Here is a 22,924-nt window from a genome sequence, read left to right on the forward strand (position 1 = left end):
TAGCGAGAAAGAGGAATAATTTCAACAGCTCAGTGCAGTCGCACCCACATTCAGCTCCAAGAGCTTCTGCTGCCTCAGCTGGCCAGGGCTGGGGCGTGTGGACGGCAGGCAGCTCTCAGCTCCCGGTGGGTGACCCCTGCGTAGGATGAGCATCCTCCGTCCTGTGTGTGCCTCCAGGGTTGGAGTAAAGCCAGTCTTCTTTCTGCAGCGCAACCACCTTAGCTAAACATGAGAAAACTACTTCATCTGGTGCTCAGTGGAAGAAAAACTGCATTGCAACACAGAAGGAAAACAGACCGTGGGCCTACTGAGAGAGTGAGTGTGGAATCCAAATGGCGTCTTCCCCAGGACTTTCCCAAGGTGATCTGGTTTTAGATAGCCACTGCTCTCGGAACATTCTGCTCTGCTGTTCAAGTTCCTCTCTCTTCTCTCTGCTCTTCTCACTCCGCTTCTTCCCCGTCCTCCGCCTTGTTCAATGCTAATGGTCTTCCAGAAGGTTGGGCTTCCTAAACACAAGCCCAGCCTCCCACGGGCAACCTCCCCAGGGCTTCAAGATGAATTTCTGGGCTGTCCTTTGTGTCTTGCCCTGAAGTCTTCCTCAAAGGGACAGGCAATGGCCTCCCCTGGCAAAATGCCCTTCCCCAACCCACGCACTAGGGGTTCCATTTGTTACTGAAGGAGTGGGCAGCCTCCTCCATGCTTTTGAACTTAATACTCTGTATCTTTAGCAGGTAACAAGCCACAGGTACTCACTCACTCAATAGCCAAAACGGGGGAGGCTATGGGGGGAATGGTTGTAAGTGGGATTCAAGAAAACTGTTGCACCTGCTAGATCTGGGAGGGTCCTCAGACAACAGGATGGCTCCCAAGGATGCAAGCTTTTTGTTCCTGACCATGTCCTCATGTTGTCAGGGTCTAGAATGGTGCCTGGGCATGGAATGAATGAGCTCAGCTTAACCACCTTGTTGTATGGATGGAGAAACTGAATCATAGGGCTCTCCTATGTTGTGCCCTCAAAGGAAAGGGCTGTGTCTTCTCAGTCCTTTCCCAGGTGCTGGGCACAGGACCTGGTTCATAAGAGCAGCTCAATTCTGTCATTTGAGGAATGACAGTTTAAGTGTCAGGGCCTATGGAGGTAAATAGCAAAGTCTGGTCCCCTGCCTTGAGGACAGCATGGGCTGGAGGAGAAAAGAGGCTAACAGTTCAGAAGGAGGTGTGGGGGGCAGGGGCGGGGGCACCTGAGCATGCCCTGGTTCCGGCCCTGGCTCGGTGGCAAGTTTAAGGCTGGGCAGGTAGCCTGAGGACAGTGACTCTATGAGCTGTTAGTCATTCTGTATTCATAAAATGATGTTCCTTAGGTGATTCTCAGCCTGGCTGCACATTAGAAACCACCTGGAGAGCTTTTTAATAACTCCCATGCCAGCTTAGTCTGCTGTCCCTGAGATTCTGATTAGACTGGTCTGGGGTGGGGCCCATCCACCTTTTTTATTAAAAAAACAAACAAACAAAAAACAAACCCCAAAAAACACCAAAAAAACGCTCCTCTGGGGAGTCGCCTCCGTGGTAAGAGTTGAGAACTGCTGCTTTCTTTGGGCAGAGGAGAAAACGCAGGCACTAGTTTTCTAAACACGACAGCAGAGCAGGACAGTGCTAAGGTTGGAAAGGGTGTGTCCTCCAAGTTCTGGAAACCAGGAGAGGAAGGGGCAGAACTCTCCCTTCTGGCCGGATTTGTAGGGCAGAGGAGAGGGGCGTGCTTAGAACTGGAAAGGGGAGGCGCCGGGCCTGGAGATGCAGTGGGCAAAATGGTCGAGATTACATGGGAGCCGGGATTTCAGCGGCCAGCTGAGGCAACGTGGAATGGGCGCGGGGTGAGAATGGCAGGGAGCCGGGAGCTGGCCGGGCGGAAGCCAAGGAGGCCGCCGCTGCGGGCAGGCCGCTGAATGGGGGGCCCGGAGCTGAACCGGTGAGACCAGGAGGAAATGCAGGGAGTCGCCCAGGAGGGATGCCAGGGCGTGGCGCGACGAGACTCTCCGGAGAAGGAACTCTGAGGCAGAAGAGATGGGCCCGCGCGGCCACGCAGAGACATAAGGAAGTCCACATGCACACGCACGAGCGCGCACATGCACACACGCGTTCCCCGCGCACAAACGCCCGCTGCACACGCCCAGGCCAGGGCCTCCTAGGGGACAGCTAAGCCGAACCTCAGCTCGGGCGGGGAAGGGAGGCCCCTCCCTGCTGCGCCCCTACAAAGGCTTGCGCAACAGGCTGCGGCTCCGACGGGCGCCCGGCGCGCCCGGGAAAGGGGAGCGGGGAAGGGGTGTGTCCCCGCCGAGCGCTGGGCTGGGAAGGTCTGGGAGGGGCGAGGCGCGGGGGCGGGGCCGCGGCGCCTATAAAGTCGCCCTCCGTCCGGACGTAAACAAACCCCGCCTGGCTCTCCGCTAGCGCTCGGAAGCGCCAGCCTGTCCTCGCGTCCCTCTTCGGCTCCCACTGGGCGCTGCTTCGCCAGCCTAGCCACCGGCTCCTTTCCTTCCTCCCGCTGCTTTCGGTAAGCCCGACGCCCTTTCTCCCGAGCACGACGAGGAGCAGAAAGGGGTCGCCGCTGAGTGCAGCTGGAGCGCCTGGACCGCCCTTTGTGGCCCCCTGGGCTTCAGGAACAGGTGCCCGGGAGCCGCAAGTGCTCGGCGACCCCGTGGCGCGGGCGCGAGGAGGGGGCTTTGGGACGCCAGCACCGCAGGAGTGGGGGTTTCGATTAGGGAGAAGAAGGAAGAAAAGGCAGGTCCCCGTTCATATTCCGCCTAGCTGGGGAAGTGGGGCTCTGGGGGTCTGGGAGGGGGCGGTGAGCCGGCCTGGGAACACCTGGATCGCGCTTCCCGGCGTTTGCCCAGAATCACAGCTGGCGCAGTTGGCGGGAGTGCGCGCTGGAAGTGGGCTCAGGAGCGACTAGGGATGTGTGTGTTGTGTGTGTGTGTATTGGGGTGTCTGGGAAAGGAGACGTGTGTGGATGGCGGTGGGTAGGGGTGTGTGGCGCCGGCAAGGAGGCGTGGGTGTGTCTGGCTCCCAGACTGGGCCGGGAACGGGTGCGGATCTGAGAGGTTGGTGCCGATTCAGCCCCGAAGCCACGGCGGTGTGTGTGCGGGAGTGCGTGTGTGTTGGTGTGGGTGTGTGTGTAGGGGGAGGGCCTGGGGTGTGTCACAGCGCGTGCGACACGTGCGTTTCCGCGAGCGCCGCTGCGCAGGGTGCGTCCCCCGAGGTGTCCCGGGGTTGGCGCTGTGGCGGTGTGAGAGAGATGGCCTGGGCGAGAGGGGTTGCGCGGGCATCTGGCGGCCCCTAAGCTGGCTGGAGCTAGAAGTGGCGTCATTTTTGCCTCCGCCCACCCTCCTTCGCTTTCCTTTCCTCCCCTGTCTCTGGGGCGGGCCTCTCCTGCCCTCCGGGGCGGGGAACAGCTGGAATTGCTCGGCCGTTCCTGGGAGATCCGCCGTGGTCTCTGATTCAGCCTTGGGGTGGAGATCCAGGCGGGGCGTGTGGAATGTGGCTGGCTCTGAGGAAACACGCTGTCACGCCTCTGTCAAATTAGTAGCTGAAGTTGGGATTTAGTAGGCAGGCTCCTTACCCCCAACACCTCACCGCTCCCCCGCCTTGTCTCTGCTGCCCCTGGGGGTCCTGAGCAGCACCCCTCCGTGGCTTGGAAGTGGAAGGTGCCTGGCAGCGGGTCAGGGAGGGAGGGCCCTGGTTATCTTGTGCCTGAGAACAACTGTGCCCTGGGCGCTTCAGTTTGTTTGGTCCCTTTACACTACCGGGAGAGATGGAACATTCTGAGGTCAGCCAGTGACCATGCAAGAGGGCTCTACACATCCACAGAATGCGGGGCAGCCATAGGTAGCCTCCTAAGCCGCTTCAAATGAACTGATATCTAAATATAAACCTGGCCGTTGCTGTGAAAAGGCAAACTTTCCAGCCCAGCCTCCTCCTGTATAGAAATTCTGGAGTCCTTACTGAGTTTCACAAATGTGATTGAAATAAGCAAAGTGCAGAGCATCTGCCTTCCAGGGGCTGCTGGCCTGGTGGGGGGGGGAGGGGGCTGGAGGCTCAGACCACAATCCGGTGCCTTCTGTGCAGTAGCAGAGCCAGCCCCAGGTTTGGGGCACAGGGTGGGGGTCCAGAAAGGTGTGAGAGAGGAAGAGTTTGACAGTAAGTGATGGCAAACTTGGTGATCCCCTGACGTGTGTGACTTCTTAGCTTTGTGGGACTGTGTCTCCCGCCAGAGGGTGAACTGCACCAGGGTGAGGAGGAAGGCTTTGCCTGCTTCGCCCTGTGACCTGGCACCTGGCACGTAGGAGTTGAGATGTGTACGTGGATGAACTGAAGGGTTCCTTGCCTTCTGTGCATTCCCCTATGATGCAGCAGGTAGGGTCCCAGGGAGGTAGTTTAACGTGTATGGGTAGAGGTGTTGGATTTGGCTTTAGAGAGACCCTGGAGCACCTGTTAGGGTCTCTTCTCCTGAGAAAATTCATTTGGAGTGACAAGCAAATCCAGGATTGCCAACCATTGGTTTGATCATTTGGAATGAAATTAAAAATTCACACAAGACCTGGTCCAACTTCTTCCCATGGTGCAGATGGAGACTGAGACCCAGAGACAGGGCGAGATGTGCCACGGCCGAGCTGGAACTAGAACTCACTCTCCAGACCCCTCTGCAGGAGTCTCCTGGTTGGGACTGAAGGCAGTGGGAACTGTTCCTGGCTTGATTTTTGCCTGTCTACTATGGAGGGGCAAAAGTAAATTGCATCGTCAGTTTCTGGTGAGGAAACTTTTGAGGCAGAAGAGGCAGAATGTGGGTGATGTTTTTCTTTTTTAAGTGTAAATCAGATGTTTCTGAGAGATCAGCAAAGTCAGTCTAATGAGAAAGGGATCCTGGGCTGCAGCCCCCCTGGGTGGCCTTCAACTGGGTTGGACTGCCTCTCCAAGATGGACGGCAGATCTGAACAGAGCTGGGGGCGCCCAGGGGTGCACTGCAACCGGCTGGCCTGAGCTTGCCTCAGCATAGACCTGAAAGAAAGATGGAGATGTGTTGTTCTGATGGCCCAAAGCTGCAGTTCTTTCTTCGGACCCAAGTCCAGAGAATCCTACCCAAGGCGTGACTCAAAGGGCCTGTGCCTCAGAGAGAAAGTCGCCATGATGACTCAGTATCTGAGATTCTAGCAGGGCGCAGGCCTGACTCAGGCCTGGGAGGCAGGCTAGGGAGGGCCAGGACATCTCTCTCTCTCTCCACATCAGCTGCTGTCTCCCGTTATCCCCTTTAATCCTTGCAAGAACTCTGCATGGGCTGTATTGGCCCCACTGAATGGATGGGGAAACTGAGGCCAGGAGAGTTTTAGGACTTGCCTGTAGCCACATAGCTAAAATTGGAGAGCTAGACTTGGAACCAGGACAGTTGGAGGACTTCAAAGCCTCTGTTCTTTTCCATGACAACATGTTGGGGGGCTTGGAGAAATCAGGCTAGGATGAAAAGTGCCGGGGGGCAATCAGGAGCTCCATGCCTCTGTTTCCTTTTCTGTAAAATGAGAATAACTGACACGGTCTCATCGAGATATATAAATGTTAATTGGGTTAATCCATGTAAACTGAAAATAGTGCCCAGCACGTGGGAAACAGCACGTAGGTGTTTGCTATCTGCAATGCTCATGGAAGACATTCTCAATGTATCTCCTTAACAAGCAGTGTCTGGGGCCCTTTGTCTGAAACCTACTCAGGCCTGTGAAAGTTCCTGCCGGTGCTGGACCCAGGCTTTGATTTTTGCTAAGCTAGTGTAGATTGTAGGAAAATGTCATAGGAAGTTTGTCTGAAATGCACATTTCCAGGCCCAGTCTCCTGAGATTCTGATTCGGTAGGTCTGGGGTGGGCCGAGGATCTGCCTTGTGTCCCAGCTCCCTGGGGGAGAGATAAGAGGAGGGAGTGGCCACACAAGCAGGACATTCTTGGCCAACCTGTGTCCTCAGGGTCTGACAGTTAGCAAGTGCTCAATAAATAGCTCTCCTCTGGCTAACATTCCGTGAGAGTCAGTGCATCACCTCGTCCAATTAAGGTAAAAGACATTCTTTGCACATCTCAGGTCAGAAGGACCCCTGAGTGGGGTCCTGGTCAAGGTGAGCCACCCTAGCCCTTTCCAAACTCTGACATTGCCCTTGAAGGCCACCCAGGCCTGCATAGAGCTCTGCTTAAAGCGAGGTGGGTGGGGGTCCAGGCCTCCATCCTGTTCCCCAGTCACCACCCAGCTCCACCCCCTTGGAACCTTTGAGAAGGTTCTTAGCCGCCATCTTCGAATGTGGATATGAGAGAGATACTTAGGAGGTGGGCAATTCTAGGAACTCTCTCAACTGAGAATTCTCACCTCCTCTCTCTTCTCCTTTTTAATCATGGAACTTTCCTCCTTTCTGCATAAAGCCCACCCTGGCTTTCCCCTCCTGGAGGGGAGGCTGGGCGGGTGCCCTCTGTGGTGCCGTGGCACCCTCCGTTGGTCACCCTGGGCTGTGGTTGTCTGTCTACTCACCCATCTCCCCACAAGACCTGAGAGCCTGGCCTTTTGCAGGCGCTTCATTAATGCTGGTCAAATGAGACACCTCCGTTTATTAAGGAAATAACTTGAGCATCTCGTGCAGGAAAGAATGGAGGGTCATTCCAGAGGGTGGAAACAGGAAGACCACTTTGGGGAAGAGTCCTGTTAGCGTGGTGAGCATCCGATCTCGGAACAAAGGGTTCTGTATGAAGAATCCGTTTCCTCGTCCTCTGCTAACACTGGTTCTGTTTGTGTGATTTCAACAAATTATCTCCGACCATCCAGTGCAGCTCAGGCCTGTCCTGCAGATTCACAGAATAGCCCTCTGAGGCGACCAGTGTCCCCTTTTGGACTTCCAGTTACTTGGCTCATCCCCGCCGATGGTCATCTTCCCTCTGCCAAGCAAATTACTCGAGCTGCCAAACTCCACTGAGCGTCTCCAGGAAGATCCCCGTTGCACTGCAGAAAGGGGTGGGCCGTGACGGGATTGCAGACACCTCCCTCTTCCTGCTATTGTGTTTCCGACACCGTGGCTGACCTCCCCGGTGCTGTGCGAAAGGAGAACACGCACAAGTTCAGTTTCAGCTCTAGCCGGTGCCCACGCCCAGGCATGAGTGCGCTGTGTCCTATCTTCGAGACAGGCTGCGTTCGCCTTCTCCTTAGCGACCCCCTTTTTCTTTCAATATCAAGCAATGTATTGATGTCTACCGAGTTTGAGGCCCTGTGAAAAGCCCTGAGCCTTCGAGGAATTCCTGGTCTGGTTGTCTCCTGCGTGGCATTTGCACGGTTCTGTTGATTTTGATCACTCTGAGACATTTCCCTTCCCCTAAACGAAGGAAGTTTTGTGAAGTCCAGTGAGTCCACCCATAGCATTTGCTAGGTTGATTACATAAGAAAAACATTGAGAGTTGAGACTGCCAACTTCCTCACCCTCCCCGGAGCCTCGAGTTTCAAAAGGTCCAGAAAACACCAAGAGAGCCCGTGAACTGCTCTGTAGCTTGACTTCAAAATCTCTTTGGCAAAGAAACGGCTGACGAATGTATTGGCAGTAAGGCGCTCGTACCCAGAGCATGTCCTCCCGGCGATTTTCCTTGAGGGTACTGCAGAAATGGAACTGCTTTCTGGAACTTTCTGGGGAAGTTGCTCTGCCAAACAGCAGCAGCACACATTGATTTCCCCCCCTTTTTAAAATCTATTCTATAAAGAGCCCAGTGTGCTGGAAAGAACACCAGCTTTCATGTGGCTTTGAAATCAGGCGTGTTACAGACGGACAAAATCTGGGCCAGTGGCTGACAAGAACAATCGATGCTAAACTTGTCAACACTCCCCTGGTGTCCCTTTCTCTGCTTCACTAAAGGACTCCAGGAGACTGTTGTCTGCTCTGCCCTGAGCGAGCTCCACACTTGCATCTGCAACAAAGGAGTGAGTTTTCCATCTTTCCCCCAGCGGAGAGGAATCGGACATGTGGCCTTTGGGCAGTTACATGGGCCTTTGTTACGGAGCCTCAGGTTGCCCGTCTGTAAACTGGGCATGATAATACCTGCTCTCTCCTGGGGACCTCCTTAAGGAGCAAATGAAACCATGCAGTGAGTGGACACTTTTTCGAGTATTGAATTTACCATATCGGGAAGGCATTTTAGTGGAGAGCCAAAAACAGAGAACTTCCTGGGAAGGAAGAATAGAAAAGTCCAAGATGTGGATTTTGCCAAAAGTTCAGGCCTACTCCTGGTGACTCAGTGGTAACTGTGCAGGGTGGAGGGAGAAGCTTGTGATTCCCCAGCAGACCCCCACACACCAAAAGCCTCAGGGTCATGTGTAGCCACCCACAGAACCGTGTACGTGGGCAGAGGGTGGTGGTAAGGTCTGTTTGTATATTTACGGCAATGTGATTTCACTGTCAATTTTCCCCTTTAAGGTTGCTTTAATTTCTACCAGCTTGTTGCTTGCTGACTTGGGGCACATAGCTTAACATCTCTGAGCCTCAGTTTCCCCATCTGTAAAATGGTGAACATGCTGGTACCTCCCTCCTAGGGTTGCTGCGAAGCATAAAGGAAGTACAGAGTTTAGAGCCCAGTTAGTGCCATTAGAAGTTGCTCTTCTTGCTATTATTGTGGTGTGTCTGTGTAGGGTTTCATTGTTGCCTACCTGTAGCTGCTCTTCCTGCAGCGGGTAATTGTGTAACTTCCAGAACAGAGCATGGATGTTTCTCTGTGAATGCCACTTCTGCCCCACGTCATGGGGAGTTTGCTCAAGAGGGTATGCAGATGGGTCCACGGGGCAGCTTAGGTTAGAGGACTGGCAGAGCTGGGGTGAGGCTCTGGTCTTAACAGATGGGGGCCTGTGACCGGGAGAAGGGAGGGCCTTGGTCCAAGGTGCAGGGCTAATCCGGCTGGAGTTGGGCCCAGCAGAGCTCTGGTAAGACCCTGCGGCCCTTTGTCTTTGTGAAGCACCTTCCTGCCTAGGTTCTCATTTGCCCCAAGTTTGTTATAGACCATGCGATGTCCACAGAACATGCACTGTTCCCACTTTACAGATGGGGAAACCAAGGCCCAGAGAGGGAATGGCTTGCTCAGAGTCATGTATCAAGATGGTGGCAGGATTCCCATGCCCTGTTCCCTAGGCTGGTGTTCCTGCTGCCCCACGGAGCTCTGTATGTCCTTTCAGTCCCCCAGGGCCTGGTGAGCGACTCTCCAGGGACCTTGGATTGCGAGATGCCTCTGCCCACTTCCCCCTTAAGCCCCGGCGTCATGTTTTTCCCTTCTCCGGGCAGATTCCAGTGCCCCGGAGCCCATGATCCAGCTAACTGCTAACTGTCTCCTGGGTCTGTTGGGCTGGAAAGGTATTTGCCAAGGCCCTCGTGGGCCTCTGTTACTCATTGACTGACACTGGTAGTGGATAGTGGAGAGGAGAGCCCCGGGGCCGGTGCCTCAGGTCCGATGGCTGGAAACCTCTGGGCCATTCGCTGAACGTCTCCTGCATGTTCCCCTCCTTGCTAGGCCACTCTGGGAATAACAGGCTGTAAAACACAGGCTCCTGTCCTCAGATGTCCTGTTGTCTCCAAGGCAACCAGGAAAGGAAAGCACTGTGATGAATTAAGTAGCTATGTGCCAGGTTTTCTACATGCCATTGTTTAATTTAAGCCACTGCTGTTTGTTGTGAGCAGGAGTCAGCATGCCCATTTGACAGATGAGCAAACTGAGGCAAAGAGGTTCGATAAATTGTTCAGGATCACAGAGCTAATCAGTGGTGACACCCAAGTCTGACCCACAAACCTTCCTCCAGCCCCTGGCTACCTTTCTTCTCCGAATTCCTCCTGGGCAGGCTGGTGGGAAAGAAAGAAATGGCAACACACGCCCGTCTGGTGGCTGGTGCTGTGACCTGGAGCCCTGTTTTTGGTGCTGAGTGGGGTTTTAGCAGAGAGAGACCTGTTCTGACCTCATTTCTGTCTAGAGGGGCTTCCTGCGCTTCTTGGAGAACAAAGAGGCCTCGGAGAGGCGGCTGGCAGGCGCTGCGCCAGTGCTGAGGCGGGGCAGGTGGGCTGGGAGTGCACCCTGGGTCCCCACTGTGCAGTGTGGCCTTGCCCTGCCATCCCCTGCCCGCTAGCAACTCGCTGTGGCCCTCTCCAGTGTGTCCCAACCTTCTGCAACTAGGACTTTCTGGGACGTGGCAGGAGGGCAGAGCCTGGAGTCCAGGGCAGACCCCAAGCCCTGGGGGAGGCTTGGCCCATCATGCTTGCTGAGCCACAGTGTCTTCTGTGTCCTTCTGGGTGGGAGCCTGTGTCCTTCTCAGGCCTCTGGCCTTCTGGGAGCCTCACGCTCTGGGGGATCACTTTGAATCCAATAGGAAAAGCATTTTGAGGAAGAGTGTGCTGAAGGAAGAGGAGTGTGGGCATTGGACCTTTCTCCAGCCCGGCCGCTCCTGCTGGGGCTGGCCAGGGAGCTCGGGACACTCACCGGGCCTTGGGCTCAGCTGCCTCCTTGGTGGTGGTGGTGGCGGTGGTGCGTGTGTGTGTGTGAGAGAGAGGGAATGAGGGTATGAGAGAGCGTGAGAGTGTGAGAGGAGTGTGAATGTGTTTGTGGGGGTGTGAGCAAGTGCATGCGCGTGTGAGTGTGAGAATGTGAGTGTGAGTGTGTGAGTCTGTGTGTGTGTGTGCTAGATTGAATAAGACTTATATCCATACTTTGGAAGGTCTTGTAAAACAAATAAACAATTGTATGCATCTAACGGACACTTTCTGGATTCCCTTCATACCAGGAACTGTCAAGATCAGCTGTTCCCAGCCTGGGTTGATTTTGTACCCAGGGGACATTTTGGGTTGTCACATCCTGGGGGTGGGTGCTGCGGGCATCTGGTGGGCAGAGGTGGGGGGAGCTACTGAACCTCCTTGGGTGCTCAGCACAGCCCCTGCCACAAAGCCTGCGTGAGCCCCAAATGTCAGCCGTGCTGTGTGTGAGACCCCTGCCCTGGAGGTGCAGTGGTCCAGTGCCCTCCAGGGGGACGGGTGGGACTGCCACACAGCGGGGACACAGCCCGGACACAGCCCAAGGAGTGAGCCCGAGGGAGGCACCTGGCCCCTTGGGACTGTGAGCTCAGTCGGGGCAGGAGCTGGCTCTGTTTGTTCGTGTCCACGTCCCCAGACCAGCCGTGTAGTAGGTCCTCGTCAACATAGCTTGTGCTGTTATTTTTGTACTTGGCTCCGTGTTGGGCACATGAGAGCCTAGTGTGGGAAGAAACCTCTGAATAAATGGGTTTTCAGGCGTTCTGTAAGGGCAGTCTGGAGGCAGAGCGTAGGGGTGGCATTTATTAACACGCAGGCTGCCCCCAGGCCCGCACGTCTGCACAGTCCCCACCTCCCCAGACAAGTGCAAGGCTTCCTTTGTTTTATCTGCCCTCCCTGAAGACTTTAGCATCCCAGGATGCTTGCTGGATGGCTCAAAATCAATTGGATCAGTTGTTTTGGGGACAATAAAAAATGTCTCCAGACATTGCCAAATGTCACCTGGGAGATAGTTACCCCTGGTCTGGATAAACCCTGTGATGGTCCCCAGTAACTTCACCCCTGGGCTTCCCTAAGGCCAGATGAGGCCCCTCCAGCTCCAAAAAGCGGATTATTAAGTTCTTGCTGTTTCTAGGAGATGCAGGCGTTTTCCGACCCATTCTCGTGGTCTGAGAAGCTAAGCTATAGGAAGGAAAGCACGTGTGGGGTGGGGAAAGGGGGTTTCACCAGGTGCACCTGCAGGAAACCGTGAGGGCTGAAATTTCTCTATTTTCTGTCCTAAAGGAGGAGGAGGGAGCCCGTGGAGGCTGTTATGATATTCTAATCTGTTCACAGTTTCTGGAAGGCAAGGAGAATTGACCAAACTGGGCTGAACTGCAGCACATGCTGCTTATAAATGTAGAATTGTTTTCAAGGCATTGCACTCATGTGGTTTAGCCACAGTTTAAAAGTGAATTTAATTAAAAGCAAGCTATTGAGCTACATTGCTCATCTATTCCGCAAGTGAGTTGTGGCCTAACTGTGCACCTGGTGTAATGCTAGGAGCTGGGGGAAGACAGGGAACAAGACAGGTAAGCTGCCTGCTGGGTGCAGCTCACAGGTGGGGCTGAAGAAGGCCTGGTTGAACTCACCCAGTGAGATAGTGAGAGGCCCCCAACTTCACCCTGGGGTCCTTTGCTGAGCAGAGTATGTTAAGGAGCCCCTGTGAAATGTAAAGTGCTTTCCCTCTCAGCATGAAGGGTGGTGGTGCCAAGGCCCTGGGTTTCTGGAAGGCTCCCTAGGCCGTGTAGGCGAGGTGTCCCATGGGCCAGGGTCTTGGGACCACAAACCTGCTGAATTAGCAAGACTAACTAACACCAGCTTTTCATGCCTCCTGCCTCCAAGTGGGCAGCTGCCCAGGAATGCTCACAAATATAAAACCGACTTTGTTTTCGGAATGTTCTGGAGCATAGACTCCAAAGGATGCATAAAGGCATTCTTGTGGGGTTGGTTATCTACTGGGAAAGATCGTGCTGGGGCCCCAGACCACAGCATCGCAGTGGAGAGCGGGGTGCACCCACGGAATGCCACGTGTCGGCATGCAGGGTGGATCTGGGTGGCTATGCCTGCTGGCTGAGCTCTAAGAGGCATTCCACAAAGGTCTTGTGGGTTCCTGGGTCTTCAGAGGAGCCCTGGGCTGGAATTTAGAGCTTTGCATGCTCTCTGCCATTACACCCAATGGGCCTTGGGCAGCTTGTGGACCCAGGTCCCTACTCTGAAGGCCGCAGTGTTGCAGATTTCGGTCAGGCTGTTTCTCATGGAGTTTTTCAAGTCACAAGGTCCGTATCTGTGAACCAGGTGGATGGCCTGGACTCCTTCTTCTTGGCACTGACTCCTTCTCCCCCGGTCCTCTGTTGCTGCCCGGGACAGTCTTATTCTGCGATCTTCATGCCCCACCCCAGGTGTTGGCAGGTGTTTAATTTTTCCAACTTGACTATGGATCCCTAAGAATAAATGTTTATACCTAGCTCCCTGATTAAGCTCTGGGAAGTGGGCTCAGCAGCTGGCCCTGCCTTGCCCTGACCTCGCTCCCCATGGAGTCAGTGATGGCAGCATTTGGCGTTTCCAGCCTTCCTGAACTCTGCTGCAGTCTGGTTTTGCAGCTGTCACTTCCTGGTCCTTCTGCACCTGCCCCGTGCTAGCGCCCATGAGGAGCCCCTCTGGCCTGGCCCACCCCCCGCTTGGCCCATGAAATGTTTTTTGCCTTGAAGGTCTTTTTTCTTTCAGAATCCTTCTGAGTGTTTAGTGCCTGTTGGTCTCCTTGGCTTGAGGTTTTCCCTGTCCCTTGGCCCTCTTCCCTTTCGACAGGTAGCTAAAAGTCCTGCACAGAGGCAGATGTGAGGCGTGCATGTGTGTGTGTGTGTGGGTGGGGAGGTGTGTGTGTGTGTGTGTGTGTGTGTTGCCAGCCTTCTGATGGGGCTAGCTGTGAAGGTGAAGCTTGTGCTATACCTGTACATAGTGAGCATCCTGTGACCTTTTGTTCCCTTTTGGTTGTTAGCCTGGGGCTGCTGGGATCAGCAGTGCTTGTCCCTTTCTGTTAAATGCAGTGAGAAGTGTCGTGGGCATGGCAGATGGGCCTGGGCTTGCTGTGGGGACCTGTTTGTGAGTCCTTCCTGACCTATCCATTTCTTTGGGAAGGGAGTTGTGTCTTTGAGCCTCAGTTTCCTCTCCCAGCAAATATACTACCCCTAGACCCCAGTGGAGAGACTGGGATGGGGCCCAACGAGGGGCCTCCTTGTCACCTGTACCACACGGTGCAGGAGGTGAGAGCTGCTGGGCAGAGGGAAGGTTCAGCCTTTTTGTCGTCTCATTCCCTGGCCCCGAATTTGTTTCCATTAGGAAACTTCTCAGCAGGAAGTGCTGACCTCCTGGCTTTTGTCTTCTTGCAGGCAAGTGACAGCAGGGACATGTCTCGGGAGCTGCAGGACGTGGACCTCGCCGAGGTGAAGCCCTTGGTGGAGAAAGGGGAGGTGAGTGGAGATGCTTCCAGCAACCTTCATCACATGTGCATGTGTACACAGACAGGCACACACATAGGCACACCCATATGCCTGTGTGCACACACATATATACAGCATGCATATGTATGAACATGCTGTACACACATGTACACAACATGCATGGACACATGTTCACACACATGCATGTATGTGTCCACTGCTTCCTTGAATTTAAGGGGATGAGAGGCACCAGTTCAAGCCCCAGCGTGGCCACTAATTGCTGTGGCACCATGGCCCAGGCCCCTTGCCCATCTCTCTGGGCCTCTCTGCCCACAGCTCACTGATCTCATTTGTAAAGTGAGGACGTCGAACCAGACATTCTCTAAGCACGTCCATCTCTGATATCCTGTGGTTCTCAAACATGCAATTTGGAACCCAGTTGCCCCTGGGGTCTGCCGGCCCCACAGCCTCATTGATAAAACCTACATACTCTGGGGCCACACTGCCTGGGTTTAAATTCTGGTTGTGACACTTTGCAGCTGGGTGTCTACTAGCAAAGCCTTCAACGTCTTCATGTTCTAGTTCCTCATCTGTAAAAGGATGACACTAGGACTTACTTCATGGGGCCAAGTGAGGGTGGAGCAAGTTAATTCACATGGGGCAGTGAGAACGTTATCTCCTAAGGAGGAGATGAGGGATGCATATTGCTATTATTATCTTTTTGGTCAAACCTCTTCTGTCGGCAGAGGTCCCTGCCCTATAGCCTGGGCTGGCAGGGTCCGTCCTGGGCCGATTGTTCTGATGATGGATGGGCCTTTACATTTGCACAGCTGACGTTGTGTTTTTAAAGCATGTTCGCATCCCAGTTCTCACTGAGCCTCATAGCTGCCTGTGAAGATACACCTTTTTAAAAATGTAGAAGCTCAGACTCAAAGGGAAGTTACTCCAAGGCCAAATAAATGCTTTAACAAATAATAGTTAGCCTGCATGGACCATGTCCTGCATGCCTGCTTCTTGGCTAACCATATTTTAGCTGTGGTCAGTATAGGTACTAGGTTCTGTGATTGTCACCATGTTATAGAAAAGGAAGACTGGCTCTCAGGGAGGTTACTTGGTCCTTGGTCACTTAGTTACAAAGTGTGGGGCATGGATTCGAACCCAGGCCAGCTGACTTTGGTGAATAGACTCTTCATTTAATTTCTTTATGACTCTACATGTGACTGTTCTGTTTCAGGCTCATAATTTCATAGACTTTTCATTACAAATGTGTGAGGCAGCTACCTCTATTCCCATTTTGCAGATAGAGAAACTGGTCTCAGATGGGAAAGGAATTGCCCGAGTTCATTCACATTGTTGGCACAACTAGGATTAGGAACCAAGCCTGGGGAAGCTGCGGAACCCTTGCTTATCTATCGCTCTATGCTAGGATTCTGCAAAGGGCCGCATGGTAAATGTCTTGGACTTTACCAGCCACACAGTCTCTGTTGTAACTATTCAACTTTGCCATTATAGGATGAAAACAGCCATGGGCAATATGTGGACTGAGATTGCTGTGTTCTAATAAAACTTTATTTACAAAAACTGGTGCTGGTCCCTACCAACCCTTACTACACATCATGCAGGCTCTAAATCCATTTCCTCTTCACTATGGGTCTGTGACACAGTCTTAACAATTAAGCAAACAAAAACTCGTAGGTGGTACAAATATATGTCAACATAATCTTAGCCCCCCCTTTATAAAATCCCTATAGAAATAGTATGTCACACTTTGCTTTTTCACTTAACATTTCTTGGCGATCTTTCCAGCATCAGTCCATAGTGTGCTTACTTTTCTCTTTGCAGCTACACAGGATTTCACCAAATTTATTTGCCCAGTGCCTGGTATGTGGACACTTGTGTCTTTCCCAGCCTTTTGCCATTGTGAACGGTGCTGCAGGGCGTTTGTACCCTCACTGTATCTTGCATGTATGTCATTTCATACCTGTGCAGGTACATCCCTAGCAAAAGTTCTCAGAAGTGGTGTCACTGGGCCTAAGGGTAAATGCATTTTAAAAGGCATTATTTATTTGTTTCAGGCAGCCCACTGGTATCCTTAGAAAATTTTATTTCTGGAGCAGACATCTAAGAGCTTGTCCACTCTGGGTTACATGATGGTCCACCTCTAAAGGGATATTTACCTTTTCTTTCAAGGGTTAGATGGAAATAAATTTCTTCTAATGCCATAGATTGACTCAGCCAAGTGTTTTTAGTTAGGCTTGCTGTCAGGAAGTTCTTCCTCATGTCTGTCCTCAGTCTGGACTGCCATGTGCTCTGGTTGACACTTTGAAGGTTGGGGTTGTACAAAACAGCTTTTGTCAGTCCCTCATACCAACACACACTCACGTGCACACACACACACACACAGGGTGTAGGTTTCAACCACCTTTGCTTCCTCCTTAATTCACCCAAACTCTCTGATGTCCTTTTTCACAGCCCAGGGGATGTGGAGCTATTCTAACCCCTACGGCAGATCATCTTGTCTCCCAGCCCCTGTTGTGCGAGGCGGCTCCATTTTATTTCCCACATCTCTCTTGCATTTTGCTCTGCGAGCTGTCTTTTTTTCCTAGCAGTAGGATGGGGCTCCGTTTTCAGAGAGTGTTTGAAATCTCTGGGTCTGAAGGAAAACATACCAGGAATATCTCTTAGAAATGTTGGCCAGCCGAGGCTCCTGTTCCTCCGGCTCCACAGGGGACAAGGACCCCTTCCCTGTCTTACTGAACCTGTCCTGCCACGGGCAGCTCTGACAAAAGATGCAATTTAGGCTTAAATTCAGATTTTTTAGGTTGAGGAAAATGCTTAAAGGTCTTGACTCTTCTTTTCCACTCACAAGACACTGGATTTTAATCCAGAATCCACATGATGGCAGCTGTGGAAAAAATGTAAGGAGGACCATGGCATGGTCAGGTTGAGTTTAAAAGTATAGCACTGGCTGGAGCGGAGACAGAGAGATCAGCTGGTTACAGTCCTGTATCTCTCAAGCTTGTGGTCACCTTAGACCTTCAGATTTTTATTTACCAAGACTATCTTCAAAAAGGAACCCAGCTAATGCTAATGTGTCTCCTTTTTTTTTTTTCTAAATTGGACTGCTATTCTTTGAGATGAAAAGTCTCTCTTTATAATGAATTAGGGAGCCCCCACAGAGGAGGGAGAGAAGATAGAGGTTCAGGGTGTAGAGAGGCCCATGAGTGCCAACATTATTTCCCTAACTTAGGAAACTCAAAAAACTGACCATCTCTCTTGTCTCTCCACAGACCATCACCGGCCTCCTACAAGAGTTTGATGTTCAGGCAAGTAAAGGATGTGGCTTCTCTCCCTCTCCCCCTTTCCTCCCCCATCTTCTCTCTTTCCTTCCTTCTTTCCATTGGTTGAAAGTCAATTGTTCAAACGTTGGGGGCAAGGGGAGAGAAGGAAGTGGTCTCAGCTAGGTCTCCACCCTCGACCGCTGGTCCGAGTGCTGGCCAGAGAAGCAGGAGTCAGTCACTTCCCATGAAAGCAGGACAGGGACACAGCCCTCTTTGGCCCTAAGAGTTGGCCAGAACTGTGGGCCTGTTGGGGGGGACGTGGAGAGATGCTGCACGGGCTTGGGGCCCCGTGAGGGGCAGGAACAGAAGCAAAGGCTCGATGTTCTTGCTTCTGCTTGGAAAGTGGGACCGGCCTTCTCTGTGGTTTACCAGCCCAGGCCCGAAGCCTGTCCAGCCCCGCTTAGGCAGGAGCGCTGGGAGGGGGCTGGGGGGGAGGTGGTGCAGCTCATCTGTGTCCAAGAACAAGCTCTCAGGAGAGCGGGCTGGGCTCTCTCAGCCAAGGGCTGGGTCAGAACTTCAGGAACTCCAAGTCCTGGACTCACCATTCCCAACTCTGGGTGGGTTCCACGCTGTGCTGGCCCTAAGGTGGCAGGGCAGGAAGCCTGAAGGAGCAGAGGGGCACTATGGACCAGCCAAAGGCTCCACTGCTACCTGCGCCTGCACAGGTGTCCCCGCCTTTAGGCTGTTTCCAGCTGTGTGTCTGACCCCACTGATCCTTCCTCCTCCTCCCACCAAAGCTTCACTCCTCCCCCTGAATCTCCTGTTTCAGTGAATGCTCCCCAGCCATCCAGAGGCAGGAATCTCACACTGACTTTGGAAGGCTGGGAACAGTGGGAGAGAGGTTAGAAGCCTTGGTTAACTCTGGATCGTGGAGGCTCTGAATGCCACACCCAAGGCATGTGGGCCTTAGTGCATTTAAACGTCATTATGGCTGTGTCACGTGTACCCAGAGGTCACCCTGACCTCAAGAGTGCTGTGGAACCGTTGGGGTGTATCCAAGGTGTTGGTTTCTGTCTGGCCATTTGTCTCCTGGGGACAACACATCCCCGCTGTGTAATTGACTTGTTGAGAACATACTTACTAAGCCACCTTGGTGCCTCAGGCTCTGGACACCCAGACAGATGCGTGACACTTTCCACTGCAGGGGACACTCCACTTAACCCTGTAAGCCATATAAATTAGAGATCATTGTCTCTATTCCTAAAGCAGAGGAAACTGAGCCTCAGAGTGGTTAGGCATGTCTGGCCCGTGGCTGGCGTGGTGCCCTGTGGGATTTGACTAGAAAAATGTGCTTTTACAGTCTCCTAGCAAGGTCCGTGTGGACCAAGAGCAGGAGCCTGAGCAGCGAGCCAGCAGCCAGGCATTGTGTGCCAGTCACTTGCTTTAGACATCATGAGGTGCTAAATGCTCCCTGATGTCAGGGGACGCCTGGGGCAGTCTGCAGGGACACCTGGGGCTGGGATAGACAGTTTCTATCCTAGGGGTTCATGATTACAAGCATCAGAGCTGGGGGACGCAGGCCCTCCCTGCACCCAGGAGTGGCTCCCTGACTCATCAGCCCTGTGTTTATAGTGTCACGACTATTCCAACCTCTCGGTGTGTCTGTGGTCAATGAATTTGGACTGGGGCTGGCTTCTCCCCATTTTATGAATGAAGAAATTCAGCCTTGCAGACAATGAAACTTGCCTAAGGTCAGGTCACTGCTAAGACACTAGAAAAACAATCTTTTTTTATTTTATTTTTTTATTTTTAAGAGTCAGCCTGGTGCAGATTGAATTCTAGCTGACCTTTCCAAGCTGCATGCCTTTGAGCAAGTTACTAACTTTTCTGAGCCTAGCTTATGCTCCTTTCATGAAAGTAATATAATAATAATAGTTTAATACTTTTAAGCACTTACTGTGTTCTGCGGCACCGTTATTAGCATGCTGTGTTTAATGTAATGTAGTTAATTAAATGCAGTCGTTTAATATTCACAAAAGCCATGGGTAGGTTAGAGGGGTTCTAGTATCATCTTTTTACAGGTGAACACAGCCTTGGGGTCACAAAGCCAGTGAGACGGGAGAAAGGGCACACACCCAGGGCCACTGATTGAGGTCTCCTTCTCCCAACTCCCTCTCCTGGCTTGTAGGCACCCTCCTCTCCCCTCCGCAGTGATAACTCAGACACCAGTGGAACTCACAGCAGTGCCCACAGCTCAAAAGCAAAGGCCAGGTCTGCAAGAATGCAGGGCACAGGATTGGGGGTGGCATGGAAGTGGTCCTTGAACTCGGAGAACTTCCACATTCCCCGGGGGCGAGAGGAAATGTGATCAGACCAACAACACGCTTCTAGGCACACCTTCTGCCCTGGGCCTCGGGGTGGGAGTGCCAGGAGAGCCGGCCCCTACACATTGGGCAGGGTGGTCTGGCTGAGCCCACAGCCCCATTAGAGCCGGAAGCCGCGCTCACTGGCAGGCTCAGCCCACCCTAGTGCACAGGCGCAGAAGTGGGTGGGGCGGCTCCTTGGGCCCCAAGGATGTGCTGGGAAGGGGCTAGGGTAGCCCAGGCTCAGAGAGGACAGCTGGTCACCCCGGCCCTGCCCACCACTGTCCAGCTGTGTCTGGCTTGTTTGGCCCATGGTGACTCAGTGCATCAACTCTGTGCACCTGCTGGGCCATCCTAGGGTGGAAGGACCCGAAACTGTCATTTTATTGACTGTGTCCAGCACATGGGACACAGATCTTGGTCTTTAAGGAGTGCCTCCTGCGGCCTCCAGTTCTACTTTCTTGTGCTTTTTTAAGAGGAAGAGAGTCAGCATTGGGAAGTGACTCCCTGAGGTTACCCAGCAGTGGCCGGGGGAGGTGGGGCCAGACCCTGGGTTTTCCCTCTCCCAGCCCTGAGAGCTTCCTGTCTGTGCAGGTGTTAACGATGTTAGCAAGCGCGTCCTACGTGCCAGGCACTGTGCTAAGAGCTTGCCAGCCAGTGTCTCATGTAGCACCTCAACCACAGCATAAGAGGCACTCTTATCCTTATTGAGGTGGGGAAACTGAGGCCAGAGTTGGGGGGAACTCACCCCCAGGTCCGCCTGACCAGGAGGGAAGCACACGTATTTACTGTGCTGTTCGTGTGCCGAGCTCTCCGCTCTTCCCTTCCCCGGGCCGGAGCAGGATCCTGTCCCTCTCTGTCTGGTAGACCCTGGGCGTGGGGAGGTGCTCTGGGAAAGTGGGAGGTGAATGGATCGTCTTGAGGTTTATCTAGTTCAGCCCTTCATTTTACAGCTGGCAAAACTGAGGGACAGAGCAGGAAGGTCATTCATTGAGGGTTGCCTGGTGGGACAGTTTAGAACTGTGACAGTGGCCTTCCTTCCAGTTGTTTTTCACCCTCGAGAACACGGGGAGACGTGGGACCCAGGGCAGTCAGAGCCATAACAGGTGCAGCAGCCATGGCCCCGTGGCCCCAATTATTGACTGATTCTCTGGGCTGAGCATAGCTGCAAACTGGCAGCCCCAGGGGCCGTCTGATTGCTCAGCACTGGGCTGGGTCACACCAGCCTCCCCCCGCAGACAGAAGCCACTGTAACCTACCCTCTCTGTGGCTGAAACATCAGCTTGCTGCAGCCTCCCCTGGGAGAGTGGCTTCTTGGAGCCGTGGTTGTGTCTTCCTGGGCAGGGCTGGGACTGTCCACCCTCCTCAGGGTGCATTCCAGGGCCAGAAAGAGTGGGCTGCAAGCCCCAGGTGTGCCCTTTCCAGACAAGTTGCTTCACCTCCCTTCAGCCTCAGTTTCCTCATCTGTGGAATGACGAAAGTGCTGCGGTCTTGTTAAGTGCAGCATGGAGAGGGTGATGACCCGGGACAATGACGTGCTTCCCACGTCAGTGCTGGGCCAGATATAACACACTTCACCTACTAACTGTTGTGGGGGTTTCCCCCCAGTGTTTTTTATCTTGATAAACAATGCATAACACATAACATAAAATATGCCGTTGTAATCATTTCCAAGTGCACAGTTCGGTGGTATTAAGTACATTCACACTGCCGTGCAGCCATCACCACATCCTTCTCTAGAACTCTTTCCATCTTGCAAAACTGAAACTCCGTCCCATTAAACTACAGCTGCTCATTGCTCTTCTCCTTCCAGCCCCTGGCAGCCACCGTTCTACTTTGTGTCTCTGCGAATCTGACTGCTCTAAGTGCCTCATATAAGCAGAATCGCACAGCGTTTGTCTTTTTGTGACTGGCTCACTTCACTTAGCATAGTGTCCTCAAGGCGCATCCGTGTCGTAGCACCTGTCATAATTTTCTCCCCTTTTCAGGCTGAACGATGTTCCGTTGTAGGTCTACACCACATTTTGCTTCTCCGTTCATTCGCTGATGGACGCCTGGGTTGTTTCTATCTCTGGGCTGTTGTCCATAATGCTGCTGCGCACACAGGTGTACAAAGGTTTCTCTGAGACCCTGCTTCCAATTCTTTTGAGCATATACCCAGAAGTGGAATTTCTGGATCATATGGTTATCGTGGATATTTAAAATCTTGGTTATCAATTCTGGAAAACCTAGAAAGCGTAGTTTTAGCTGTCCCCTGTCAAGACAATTCCTCACTTTTGTGTGTCTCTTGAAAGTTCTCAAAGCACTTCTGTCTGTTTCCGTGCCAGGACACAGGTAGCTGACAGCAGAGGACAGGAGTTCTGGCTCCTACTGCTGGTGCAGGGTTGGGTGGGCGAAGGAGTTGCACCCTTAGGATGTCGTTCAAGTGGGACCGCACAGAGAAGCCTGTGGAAGGGGGGTGGCAGAGGTCAGGATAAGGTTTACCAATACTGTGCGCCAGGCCTGGGCCGAGCCCTCTCTGCCAATCCCCAGAGTTGTCCTGCGAGGTTGGAGTATTTTTCCCTATTGTATACTCCTTTGTGCCTTTAACAAATGCCCACTTTTTGCCTGGCCCTGGCTTAGGTGCTGAGGATACAGTGGTGAGCGTGACAGGCAGTGACCCTTGTTTCCAGGAACTTAAGTTCTGGCTGAACGTGCGCCAGGCATCGTCTGAGTGCATCAAACATTGTGCTCATCTAATGGGCACAGCAATCCTGTCCCCATTTTACAGAGGGAGAACCTCAAGCACAGAGAGGTTAAGTAACTTGCCTGAGGTCACAGGGCAGGGAAGGAATAGAGCTGGGGTCAGAACTTGAGCCATGTGCTTCCAGAGTGCGTGTTTAAACCACTCCTCTGACTCCCTAGGAGGGAAGAGACAAACATATAAACAAGCGACTGTGACAACTCCAGCTTCTGTAGGTGCTTTGACGATAACAGCGAAGGGAGATACGAAGCTGGGTGATGAGACAGGGCTTGGCTGGGGCGTGTCTTAGGCTGAGGGGTCGGAGAAGGCTTTCTGAGAAAGTGACATTGCACTGAGACCTGAAGGTGGGGTGGAGCCAGTCGTGCAGCTAGTAGAAGATTTGGGGGGCTAGATCATTCTAGGCAGAGGCAATAGCACGTGCAAAGCCCCCCACTCAGCCTGGATTGTGAACCTTCCAAGGGCAAAGGTGCGTTATTCCTGTAAGCTGTGAGTGGTCTCTGGGCTCTAT

General features: G+C 53.0%; 1 protein-coding gene across 1 annotated transcript in view; it reads left to right on the forward strand.

Annotated features, from left to right (window-relative positions):
* Positions 1–2,445: 2,445 nt before the first annotated feature.
* The window catches only part of NDRG1 (N-myc downstream regulated 1), a 54,570-nt gene continuing 34,091 nt past the window's right edge, over positions 2,446–22,924 (forward strand). The window contains exons 1-3 of the mRNA XM_069465397.1: positions 2,446–2,545; positions 13,979–14,059; positions 17,320–17,355. Coding sequence (XP_069321498.1) covers positions 13,997–14,059; positions 17,320–17,355 — 99 coding nt within the window. The 5' untranslated portion in view covers positions 2,446–2,545; positions 13,979–13,996. The remainder of the gene's footprint in view (positions 2,546–13,978; positions 14,060–17,319; positions 17,356–22,924) is intronic.

Source organism: Eulemur rufifrons, chromosome 3, assembly GCF_041146395.1.
Source record: "Eulemur rufifrons isolate Redbay chromosome 3, OSU_ERuf_1, whole genome shotgun sequence".
Classification (NCBI taxonomy): Eukaryota; Metazoa; Chordata; class Mammalia; order Primates; family Lemuridae; genus Eulemur; species Eulemur rufifrons.